The 13,468-nt window shown below is 34.2% G+C and overlaps 1 protein-coding gene across 6 annotated transcripts; it reads right to left on the reverse strand.

The window, feature by feature from the left end:
- Window positions 1-1,132: 1,132 nt before the first annotated feature.
- On the reverse strand, window positions 1,133-13,285 carry LOC114304510 (protein TOPLESS-RELATED PROTEIN 2). 6 transcript variants are annotated; one of them, XM_028249669.2, is made up of 10 exons: window positions 12,220-13,285; window positions 8,783-8,890; window positions 7,661-7,815; window positions 6,915-7,025; window positions 6,638-6,820; window positions 6,185-6,313; window positions 5,641-5,736; window positions 5,296-5,481; window positions 2,578-2,753; window positions 1,133-1,594 (listed from the first exon to the last, which is right to left on the reverse strand). In XM_028249669.2, exons 3-10 carry the CDS (start codon window positions 7,784-7,786, stop codon window positions 1,447-1,449), a joined length of 1,155 nt encoding a protein of 384 aa, XP_028105470.1. In that variant the 5' UTR covers window positions 7,787-7,815; window positions 8,783-8,890; window positions 12,220-13,285; the 3' UTR covers window positions 1,133-1,446. The 6 variants fall into 6 exon arrangements, with proteins under 6 accessions (XP_028105470.1, XP_082758061.1, XP_082758062.1 ...); XM_082901935.1 differs by having other exon boundaries at window positions 7,661-7,858; window positions 12,220-12,777; XM_082901936.1 differs by having other exon boundaries at window positions 7,661-7,858; window positions 8,783-8,917; window positions 12,220-12,577.
- Between the last annotated feature and the right edge of the window lie 183 nt (window positions 13,286-13,468).

A 13,468-nucleotide genomic window follows, 5' to 3' on the forward strand; every position in this document is an offset into this window, starting at 1 on the left:
ATGGAGTGTTTATAGAAAAGAAAAAGACAAAAGATAGAGTAGAGAGAAGCATTAGAAAGAATAACATCATAGGAGAGAGAGAGAGAGAGAGAGAGTACGTGTGAGTCATGTTGGTGAAGATAGGGAGGTTAGAAAGAGACAAATGAGAGAAAGGGTTAAAAATTAATAAATCCATATTTACGTAATTAGTTTTATAAAAATCATTTGTGCTGTAATTTCAAAAATAGTTCTCCTAACATGTAAATACCAGCCCCAAATGCCACTGCATGATGTTTGTCAAAGAAAAAATAACACTTTTTTCTTTATCTTCTATCCTCAATTATCCAAGTAAGAAAGAATAAACCTTTTTTTCTTCACTCCTAAGAAAGAAAGAGGCAAGGGTAGAGAATTCAAAGCCCTAGTTGATATGGTTAATGAGATGTCCTACGAGTCCAACACATCAAAGCTTTTAAGTCCACTTATATGTAAAATTTTATGAATAACATAATAACGAGTCCTTCCCATGGACTTAAGGCTTGATTTGGTTTATAACATAATAACGAGTCCAACACATTAATTGTTTTAAACATATTTCCTTACATTTATATTGTATTTTGGTTAGGGCAAAAGGAAGACAAAGGAATAAAAATAAAAAATGCCAAATTTTGTAACATGAACCCACTATTTTCTTACTTTCCCAAGACAAATCACATTTTCTTACTAATTTTAACTTTTCTTCCTCTCTATTCTCCCTTTCTCACCCTTCTTTCAAAACCAAATACAGCAATAAGAAACAAACAAAAGTATTTGAAAATAAACATATAAATAAAAATACAAGATTGTATAGGTTACAACCTTCCATGGAGCCGTACATTACTTTTAGAAATCTAGTAAAACACATAAAATGCTTACTACATGAAAATGTCTTACAGACATGTTTTCCTTTTCTTCGTTTTCATATCTCATTTTTGTTCTTCATATTTTCAAAAGCAAAAATACAATGCTCGATTTGAAAACAAACTTCTAAAATTCAAAAACAACTTGTGTTCCTCTAATGCTAGATTTGAACAACTCTCTTTAACAGTAGAACCTGTACATTAATATAACATACACGAGGGGCACCCGCGCGCACAAGAGAGAGAGAGAGAGTGTATGCAAGCTAAATACTGCTGTGAATTTAAAGCAAAAGTAAAATAACTAATGCATTACATAACTTGGAAGGCAAAAAAAAAGCTTATCACCCAAATGCTATTGACCAACGATGAGTAGAATTGCCTCAGAATTTTGTCAAAAGCAAAAAAAGCCATTGATATGTAAATTTATAAACAGCTAACGAAAAAAAAATTACGCATGTGAGTGCCACAGCTTCATCAAGAATCCTGTTTTATAATTTCACCCAGAAGGGGTTTCAGATGACTGACCACTCAAAGCAGAATTTGAGAGGACGGAAGGTAAAGCACCATTTTCTTAGGGCACCATGCTACTGCCAACCCACTCTGGCTCTGCATCAGATGGCTCGATCACATGGACTGCACCATTGCTCATTCCAAGAGCGATTTGGTTAGGTTCAGATGGATGTGCTGCAATCACCACAGGAAATCCACTGCCCTTGTTGCTGCAGAATTGATAGGTATGGTTACATGATTAAGCCACAGATATACATAATACAGAAAATGTACAGATCAACTGACTTATAAAAAGAAACAGTTTTTCTTCAGGCTCAATATGATTAGAATGAAAACGGTATGAAGTGAGAGAAAAAGTGAAACTTTATACGAATTTGTTTAGCATGAAAGTGGTGAATATTACAAAAAAGTTAATTTTCTTGTACAATCCATATTAACATGGTAACTAGCTTCTTAGTTTCTTGCAAAAAACATAGGAAAATAAAAATAAAAAATAAATAAAATAAAAAAAGAATCTATGGAAGAGGTTAGTTAAAATTTCAAATTTCTCACTTTTTTTTTTTCCTTGCAAAATTTCATCCTAATCAAATGCTTGTAAGAAATTTATTCTCATTTCTTTTTCTTTCTTTCACTTAGCTTTCTATCACTTTCACTTAATACTATTTTTTCTTTCTAGTCAAACTTACACACTATAAAACTACCCTCACAAAAAGTTGGGTAAGCTCAATATTTGAGTGAATCACACAGTGAAGGAACACACACCAATAATCGCTGTCCCACAGTTGTCTCAAGGGCTTCTAAATTACTTCTCATTTGGTTTATCACTAAAGATTTTTTCTTTTAATACATTGCATATATGTCAAATCATCATAACAATCTTTTTTTGTTTTGATAAATATCATCAAAACAATCTTTTACGGCTAGTCTTAATGAAAAGTCGCGGTAATAATGGTGAGCAAAACTTTTGTAATGACAAACACGCAGCACCTGAAACAAAACAAAAAGGGTAGTTTCCCTAAATTGTATCTCATCATGGAACAAAAGGATGATGAAATTTAAATTTCTCTAGCCTGTTGGATGGAAGAGAAAGTGGCGAGAGAACAAAATCAAATTTTTTTCAAAGTATACATCCATTCAGCATATTGAAAAAGAAAAGAAAAGAAAAAGCTATTAGCTTATCAGGTTAGCGCACCTGGCAATGGGTGATGAAGATATATACGCAGATGGTGCTATCCAACATCGAAGCCTGAAATTGTCTGCATCAAAAACTCCTATAGCACCATCCAAAAATCCAGTGAAGACCACAAGACCATCACACGAGTATATTGCAGTTGAAATGGGAGCAGAAAGCGAGTCTCTAGGATACCACTGCAAGAGGGTTTATTGGTTAACAAATATAAAAGAAAAATACACAGAAACACATGAATCAAAAAATATCCGCATATGTAGATGAACTGTCTCCATGTGGTCATCTTGTATATTGTGCTTGAAATGCAGTCAGTCCACAAAAGATGCATGAAGATGAAAGGTGGCAATAAAGCAGCTGACATTGGTGATGTCATGCAAACTTACAGCAGATGGAAAATCCGATCAACCACCCAATGCTGCACTTTTTGAGTCAAACATCAAGACAATAGCTACCTAAAAGGCTAACAGCAATTTAATATCCCATCGTCAAGAAAAACATTTAATAATAGCAACCATGAATGACAAAATAAATATACCTGTGCTGCTAAAAAGTTACTTAGCATGCTAAAGAAGTCTGATCAAATTTAACATTCCCTCAACAAATTATGATCCTCAAAGACCCTTTTAGCTAAATAAAAGATTTAAAAAGAAAAAATGTCTCACTATCCTCCACTCTTTATTTTCTTATCACTTTTTTGTGCACATTTCTGCCCCTTTCTTTGGCAAGTATTTTGCTTTTATGAGATCACAGTGCATCTAGAGAGGCCAAAGGTCCTTCAGTGTAGTTTTACTACACTGAATAAAACAACAAGCTTTTGACAATGCATCTGTCCCTATTGAGATGATCTGGGGATATGAAATGGAAATGCTTAAGATAAGTACAAGCGAGAAACGAAATTGTCGGATTCTCATTGGGAGGTTTATTCCATTTCATCTCAGACTGAAGGTACATCCAACTTTTAGTTCATTCTCTAAAAGAAACATGTGCACTGAGCAGCAACAACTGAGAACATAACTCTTTAATCAGGTAATCCATTCAGTTCCATAGCTAACTATAGTAGGATGTCAATAGCAGATTAGCATGGAAAAAACTAGGCTCTGGTTAGTTTATGGTAGGAATTGACAAGTAGAATTTAGGCACGAGGCAATATCAGGACATGAATAGGATGCACCATTCAGAACCACCTCATTGTTAGTGTATGAAGGAAACAGTTAAGATTTTGGGTCTAGAGCATAAGAACTAAGATATTTATTGTCACTTTTTTATGTCTTCAACTTTCCATTAAGTGTGATGTATGAAGACTATAACTTTTACTCAATTCCATTCTGACATGCCATGAAGTTATCTCCAAGATGACAAATATGGTCGTCATGATTGTGTCGATTCGGGTAGGGGAATTCAATGGCCAATAGCTCCCACTCTATGGAGATAGATATATATGGCTTAATGTGGGTGATCATGTCTGGTTTGGCCGGAACAATGTGATCTGGGAAGATGGTCAGTAGGCACTTAGCAGACACAAGATCACAGGAGGTGGAGGAGGAGAAAGCCGAGGCACTGTTAGAAGAGAGAGGGTGGCAGTGGAGATCTTATGAAGCGGAGAGACTATCTGGAGATAAGAATTGATGGCTTGATGATTACGTGGGGGAGAACTCCTTATATAGGGGAAGTTTGAGTAGATCCCATTAGATAATTCCAAGAAGAGTTAGGGGATCTCTAGCATCACAGCATCATGCACCCGTGGTAGCAGGTACATCACGTGTCTTGATGGAACCTCTCATCAATTGGTCATGTGTTCCCAAGTGGGAACTTTGACAATCCCTCAACTCTAGCCTCGAAGCCATAAGTCCTCCTAGATCCCGTGTAGATATCTTAGGCCATGCTCGCGACCTAGGTTATTCCAAAACTAAGTATAGGTTGGAGACCGATTGTGGGTAGAGCTGTAAGGTATAAATCCACAGATTGTATATCACACATGACCAATCTGATTTGTAGTTCGGTGGTGGAGTCAGATCTGACATCTGAGATATGGGGATGAGATCTTACATGTAGATCCTGGAGAGTGAGATCATGGAGATTCCTGAGCACGCTTATGATGCCGTGTTAAGGCCACATAGTGGAGATGGACCTATGTACCTACACTTCTAACAGCAAAAAGCCATTGTGTATTCTCTCTGATTCTATTCTCTCAATATTTCCTTCCAATTTACCATCAAAGAACCATTCTAGAATACCTAAAAAGATGGTTTACAGTTGTGAACCAACTATTATCACATCAGAATTCCAATTTACCATCAAAGAACCATCCTAGAATACCTAAAAAGATGGTTCACAGCTGTGAACCAACTATTATCACATCAGAAGTGCATAACCAACACAGGAAGAATAGCATTCATGTCCTTTGTGATAATTTTAAACTCCTCTAATGTGACCACGAAGCACTAGTAACTGCTTTAGAATAATTGATAAAGGTGGATATACTGTAAAAATAGAGATATAATCACAACCTCAGGACACCAGTAAGTGGTAAATTCAGCTTGCTTCTGCGAAACAATAAAACAACAGGAGTCGAAAACAAAAAATATGATTTGTAATGATAGAATCATGTTCCTAACATATAACATGTCAAACTTTTTTTATGAACAAGTGGTGATCCCCATTATTTAAAAGAAGGCTCAACCAATAACAGAACTCAACATAAAAACAATAAGACAGACTTACTGATTGCAAGCATCCGAGCTCGCTATCATAAACAGCAATTTGGCTTTCATGGACCACTAATAGATGGGTTTGATCTTTATGGAATTGAACTTTAGTTTCTCCAACCAGGGGAGAAGGGTGGCCAGGTGGTACTTGTATGGGCCTTGCTTTCTTCTTTTCCCATCCTTCAGTGTCCCAGATGCATAGCTGCAATACAAATCGAGCATCAAGCATTGCAATGAAATTATGTATATGGCATTTCATCATAAGGTATAAATGATTCCAGATGAAAAAATAAGAAGAAGAAGAAGAAGAAGAAGAAGAAGAAGAAGAAGAAGAAGAAGAAGAAATCTCTATTACACTTACCTGAGCATCAGCCCCAGCTGATACCAATATATCCAAAGCCTGGGAAAATGCAAGCCCCGTGATTTGTTTCTGGTGACCCTTGAGCTTGGCTTTTACCTACCGAATGGGTCAAAAGTAAATTTAAAAGATCCAGAATCAGCAATATCGTCCTTAAGCAATCGATTACGTTCAAAACCCAATTACGCCTAACCACATCTCTTAACACAACACACTCATGCGCACAGTATAGTTTTTAATATTCACCAACAGCATAACAAATCCTTGATGCACGAAAGAAATCATTAGTCAAACAATTGCAATTTAAACTAAAATTTCACAATGCAGATCCTAGTGTTGTTGATTATTAACTCAACCACTGGGAAAAAAAAAAAAAAAAAAAAGCAGCTATGATAAGACAATAACATGTTGATTATTAATTCAACTACTGTAAAAAAAGTACTGTTAAGACAATGACTAGGATCAGCAGATTCAGCATGCTATGGATATCCTCTAATGCAAAAAGAGTTGATAGCTCCTTGACATGTTAAAAGACTTGGTGTTTCACCTCATCAACCCGAACACTGTATATTTGAATAGTAGAATCCTCCATTCCTACGGCACAGAAATTGTTGTCATGTGGATCAAACGCCAAGCAGGTTGCTGCTGGAGGTGGAGGCATGAAAGTCGTCATAATCTGGTAAGAAATTAACAGTTCCATTTAGTCATATAAAACTTTTATAAGCAAAAGTTCCAGAGCCATCGGCAATCCCTAACCAAGAACAACGAAAAACAAATTCAAAGATAATCTCATCAATAATTTAATAAGTAGAAGACTGGGGTTGTGTTTGGATCATGGATTTGGGTAGAAATTTAATAAGGGAAGGGAAAGGAAAGGAGAAAGGCGAGAGAAATGGAGAAAAAATTTAGCTTATTACATTTCCCTCACCTTTTCCTTTCCCTTTGCAAACCCCTACCCAAATCTATTATCCAAACACAGCCTAGAAGTACAGCTACTAACCTTAAATGTTATCATGTTGAACAAAGAGACCTTCCCACCAGAGGCAGATAAGAGATAAGAATCATTTTTAGATAATGCAATGCATCCAGATGACTCTTCAGCTGGTTTAGTGTCACTCGTATAATTTGTCATAAGAGCCCCAGTTGCAGGCTGCCACAACTCTGGCTTAATAGATGCAGAAGACTGACAACACAGAGAAAAGCCATCAAAATTGGATTGACTAAAACTATATTAAAAAAATGGAATGATTGAAAAACTTCTATGTTCAAATACTAACTTTCCCAGATGGATTATGTTCAGTACGCTGCCATTTCCAGAGCTTATGCATGGTATCAGAGGCAAGTGCCAGCAGAGCTACCCCAGAATTAGTGTAGAGTAGTTGGACAACCTATGGTCCATGACACATGATACATCGCACTTAGTTCAAGCTAGATAAAGATGGCTATGGGGAGAGAGCAAAATAACAAGTATACTTAAATATATGGGTAAATTACACTAACCTCCCTTAAGGTTTTGAAAAAGTACATCGGGCCCAACAAGTTTTACATAATTTCACTGGGCTCCCTGGAGTTTTTAATTCACATAACACTTTGCCCCCCTTTTCATTAGTAATTTGGTAGTCATATGAATGGGGAAAAAAAATGATATTTTCATATCTTTTATACTGAAATGTATATTTACCCTTGTTTATCGTTGTGTTTATACACCATCTGCATTAGTTCTAGTTGCTTTAGCTTTACTAAAAGGGAAGTCGATGTAATTATGCCAAACTTGTGGATCATACTGTATTTTTTCTAAACTCCAATGGTGGTGCAGTGAGGATGAATGCCTCAATAAACAAGACACCTTAAGCATGCCATGATGAAACTGGACACAGTATTTCACACATCACTAAAAAAGTTGTGAAAAAATCACAAGATAATCAAGATATATTTTCTCATTAAAAAGCAGATGTCTTTTAAAGAAATTGGGACTGCATATTTGGATAAATCAGATCTCGACAGGTATCATTCTAGAATGTACCTTGCTTGCCAGCAAAGGATCAGGCAACTGTACAGCCTTTAGTTGAGATGAGTCAACTATATCAGGGAACTTGCAGCTTCTAATGTTGTCAATATTATCTGAACTCCTTGGTTTAATATCAGCCATCCTGCTGCTCTCAACAGCCGTCTACAACTCTATCAAACAATATAATCTAATGAAGCATTGAGACAACAAAATCTGATAATGAATATAAAAGGAGTAACAGATTAGAACAGTGCCAATGGATACAGGAGGTTGGATTCAATCAAAAGGTTCAGAGGTTGGAACTATATCAGAAACATCAGATATCCTATCGTGGATGCAAAGAAAGTTGCAAATATTACAATCCAAAACACCTCCATGCTTGGTAGTTGAATTATTCAAGTTTATGTGCTATGCTGAACGTGAAATGATGTGCAAAAAGCATACTAACAGGAAATCCACTGTCTGCACCAGTAAATTTTAGTATGCGAGTAGTATTCATATCCCAAAACTTTATCTGGAATTCATCACCAGCTGCTAAGAAATAGTTTTGTCAACTTGCACAACATCAAAGGAGCAGTGTTGTCAAAATCATATGATATGTGATATGTATTATACGATACGTACCATATTGTAGCAAATAAATACGTATCATGTATAGTATCGATCTAGAATATGAATCGTGCGATAAAAACACGCATTCGATCTATTTTTCCTGGAATCGCCATTCATCATGTATGGTGCGATACAAAGACATATTGATCAATTTTTGCAATATTCATCATGTGTTGTGCCAAACAAACACATATCGATCAATTTTTCCCAGAATTGAGATTCATTACATATTGTGTGATACAAACACGTATCAATCGATTTTTGCTGGAATTGTGATTCATCAAGTATCATGCGATACGAACACATATTGATCGATTTTGCAATATTCATTATGTATTGTGTGATACAAACACGTATCGATCGATTTTTGCAATATTCATTATCTATTGTGTGATACAAACATGTATCAATTGATTTGTGCTGGAATCGGGATTCATCATGTATTGTTTGATACGAAAAAAAAAAAGAAAAAAAAAAGCCTTTTGATTCACAGATTCTGCACAGATCCACTGAAATCAGACATACCTTTGCAAAGATAGAGTGACTCGTCGGTATACGGAATGATTTTGTGGTTTGCGAAGATGGATTGATGTAGTGTTATCGATTTCAGAGCTTCATCCTTCGACTCTGGTTCTGCTATTGAAGAAGACAATGAAAAAGCTGAAGCGCAGAAAGGGAAATAAGGGTTTATATTAAGGGCTGGTTGGAAACAAAAATATACTAAACTACTTATTGCCTCAGTTGGGTATATAACCAAACATGCGTATTAGTGGATTGCGTGTCAACAAAGTTACCTTTTACTGCTATTTTCTTATTAGGAATGCTGCTGCCGACTAAGTAAACATATATATTTAATTTACAATTCCAAAAGTCCATTTTAATGCTATTCAAACACAATCCCAAAAAAATCTACAGAAAACAGGACATATAATTTAATTCCATGAAATAGAATCTTTAATTCTTGCAAATTCCACTATATTTATAATTTGTGTTTATGTACTATTTTTTCAACTTCTTCATACATGTTAATGTATCTTAAGATACATGATAGGATACGATACATAGAATTAGTACACTGATACACAATATGTATCATGATTCGACAACAGTACTAAGGAGTGCTTTCCAAAACCAGAGTATGTCCTCTTAAAAACTCTTTCAATCTGCTCACCCAAAAAAACAACTCTTTCAATCTCATTCCACTCAACCAGATGGATTCACCTATTTGATTGATCCACAAGAGAAAAGTATATATATATAGAGAAAGAGAGAGAGTATAAGGATCTTGATGTTGTTAACAGCAAAAGCATTTATTATTTGTCACAACCATGATTGTCCTCGTCATTAGAAAGAACCAATTATATTATCGAAAACAAATTCTGGTCCAAAAGCAAAAGTGGGATTTTTAATTTAAGAAGCACGTACACGGACATGTGCACAACATGGATACGACATGGACATAACATGGACATGCCAACATGAAAATTTTCAAAAAATGCAAGACAAGATATGTGAGAGACATGCACAGAATACATAATTTTATATATTTATTATATGTCATATATATGAATATATCATTTCAAGACAATAAATAAATGCGATATAACACTAATTTCTATAAATTGACATTGTTTTAATTTATCATCGCATTCTAAGTTATTTAGTTCAAAATTATAATTAGTTTCATGTGTGTATAATTAATGGACATGTGTGTTTAAGCCAATGTCCGAGTCTAAAATTTTTTAAGAGAACAAGACACATTTGGATGAGTGTCGGACACATGTCGGGAAGTGTCCGACGAGTGTTGGTGTCCGACACGGACACGCCACCTTTTTAGAAGTATGCAAAATGATTCTTAGTTTTTAATCAATTCAAAATATTTGGGATTTGTGCCACCACTATTGCAAATTGGCCTGCAATTTCCAAACCATAATCTCTGGTTTGGTAAACTATTAAAGTAGCTCTATGATTCTACTGAAATTTTTGATCAATTGAGAATGAGGAAGAATGGTTGATGCAGCCACAAACACTGATAATATTTATGATGCTGCATTGCTACTAGCCAATTTTGTATGGAACTATACAAACTAAATTTATGGGAATAGTTTTCAGAATGGCATGGCAGGGGCCGTATTAAAATAACTCTACATAATAATTTTGCTTTACACTTTTAGGATGTGTTTGGATTATTGATTTGGTTAGGAATTTAGAAATGAAAAAGGAAAATATGAATAAAATATAAGCTAAATTTTTTCTCCATTTCCATCTCCTTTCCTTTTCCTTCCCAAATCCTACCCAAATCCATGATCGAATCATGGCCTTAGGGAACTTTGTAGGCTTTCATTCTGGTATCATAATCCTCTCCGTATTATTAAATCTGTATGGCAGGCTGTCATCATCAATGAGAACTGGTGCCTAAATGGCATTCATATTTTAAGTGATGCTTTAAATAATTTAACCTACAATAATAATAATAATAATAATAAATAAATAAATAAAAATAAAAATAACACACACACAACCTAAAGGAATGACGTGCAAAATAACTCATTTCTACATAATGTAATACTTAGATTGCCATTTTTTTACTTATATATTTGGAATATAAGACCAAAATGAAACATTTATGCCACTACAACATTTCCAGTCAAATTGTCAACCACGAGATTAGTCTAACATTGCATTTGTATAACAGTTAACTGGTCTATGAGACAGAAGTAAAAATGTAACACACTAAGAACAACCAAGACTGACCACAAAAAACAAAAGAATGATTTATAGCACTACTGATATAACATGAACTTAGATGCATTTAGACAAACTCAAAAAGATAAGAATTTCTGTGTCACATGTTGCAACAAGGACACAATTGCATATTTAGATACACATGGCCTGCATCTTTGGTGTACTTCACCGTGCACCCAGAGCAGTAAAAGCTCAAGTGCTCTATTATCATTTTTAATGACACCATTATGTGCCTGAGAAAATCATCCATTTTGAAGTTGAAAATTTTAAAAATGAAACTCTGATATCAGTGAGATAAGTCCTGGACTTCCTAAATCAATAAGCTAATAATCTTCAGATCAGGCTCACTATCAAAAAAAAAAAAAAAAATTAAAAAAAATTTTTGTTCAAGTCAAACTCTATTGCTCGAGGAGTGAGAAAAAAAGGATAATGATTAATTCATCAGCGAAAAAAGGCAGTCCACTCTGGGGTCTAGGGAGGGTGAGATATAAGCCATCCTACCCGAGTGTGGAGAGGCTATTTCTGTGATTTGAACTTGTGAAACCCAAGTTGCAATGGATTGATTCATCAGAAAAAGCAGAAATAAAGCATGGGTTCTTGACTATGGTTTGTTTATCTGCTTCTGACCATTACTTTACTTCTCTGTCAATCCCACACCCTCTTCACTTACTAACCAAATAACATCAATAACTCTTCTTTTTAAGTTCAGAAGTCGCAGACGTTTGGGTCGGCTTACATGCACCTCGACTAATCCCCTCCCTGGTCCGGTCAAAGGCAGGCCATCCACGCCGGGCCTAGGGAATTCACGAGAAAATACTCTCACAGCCTGACCCCAAGAATCGAACCCTCAGCAATTGTGTGGGGGAGCACACCCGCCAAGCACTCATGACAACCCTCAGGGTTAAAAACATCAATAACTCAAAACCCAAAATGAGTTGAATTCAACTAAAGAATTCTTAATTCCAAGACCACTCACTATTACACAAATACAGAAAAGCTTGAACTTTTTGGGAACTGAACAACACCATTGAACACACAAACAACTGAGTAATAATTGCTGAGCTATTAGACAGGAAAAGAAAAATAAATACCCAAAAATCTTACAACGACATCAGATTTTAAGCTATTAACAAAATGCCTTGAAAAATAAACAGTCTCTATGAACAAAACAACACCAATTTAACAAAAACAGAAAACCAAAACCAAATTTAACACACCTTGAACGCCGCGGTACTACTCTTCTCGTCTTCTTCCTCGTCTGAGCTTTTTCTGCTTCCGATTTTCAATATTTCATGGGGTTGAGACACACAGTGAGGGTTATGGATTGAGAAAGAGAAGAAAGAAGAGGTCTTGAAGGAGGAGAGTAGGGAAAATGAAGAAAAAATTGGGATTCAGCCAAAAAAAAATTACGAGGAATCGCAGCGAGAAAAGTAAACGACAACAAATGTCCCAAATAACAAACACCAAAAATATTATTTTTAAATTTAAAAAAAAAAAAAATTGCTACCAAAAAAATGATAAGTATTTTTATTTATTATTTTTTTATTAAATTAGTTTTAATTTTATAGTTTAAAATTTTTTTAAATCAAACCAAACAAATTTTCTTAATTAGTTATAGTTATTTTAAATATATATATATATATATATATATAATTATTTTCTATCAACCTTTCTCTCTCTTTTTTTTTTTCTCTTTTATTGAATAATGTCGATTTTAAAAAAATAGTAAAAAAAAGTAACTAGTTAAAATAAATATTATTATGTATAAAACAAAATAGTTGATATTGTTGGAGATGCGATTATGTATCCAAGTAACTCCAATTAATAAGTTGATTTTTGGAAGGTTTAATTTTTGTTTAGTGAATTATTTTTAAATTTATGTATATAACTATCGATGAGCTTGGAAATGGTCAAGCCCTATTAACAATTTTTTTAATTTTTGGAGAAAAGTTTAAGCGAAAAAATAAATATAAAGTAACTTACAGCCATAACACAACAAATAAATTTTTTATCAAAATAACCAATCAACATAACAAATTATTATGGCAATACACAGAATAATTAATACTTAAAAAAGCAGAGTAAAGAAGGAAAGGATTCAGGTTTGCATAGTGAAACATGAGATATATACTTCAATTAGTCTAGTAATCTAGGTAATATGTATATTTACTATTATATATTTATGTATATAATTCGATGAGATATATACTTCAATTAGTCTAATAATCTAAGTAATATGTATATTTATTATCATATATTTATGTGTTCGAGTTGTCTAGATTACGTCCGCCCAAATACGAATTCAAAAATATACTTTATTTATTATATATATATATATATATATTTTTTTTTAACACACCCTTTATCACATCTATTATATCACCATTCACTCATTAAATTAACAAACTCTTAACACACATTTTTTAATCCCACTTTTAACATTTTTGTCATATAACAAACACTTAG

Source organism: Camellia sinensis, chromosome 13 (assembly GCF_055761805.1).
Source record: "Camellia sinensis isolate YWXY chromosome 13, ASM5576180v1, whole genome shotgun sequence".
Classification (NCBI taxonomy): Eukaryota; Viridiplantae; Streptophyta; class Magnoliopsida; order Ericales; family Theaceae; genus Camellia; species Camellia sinensis.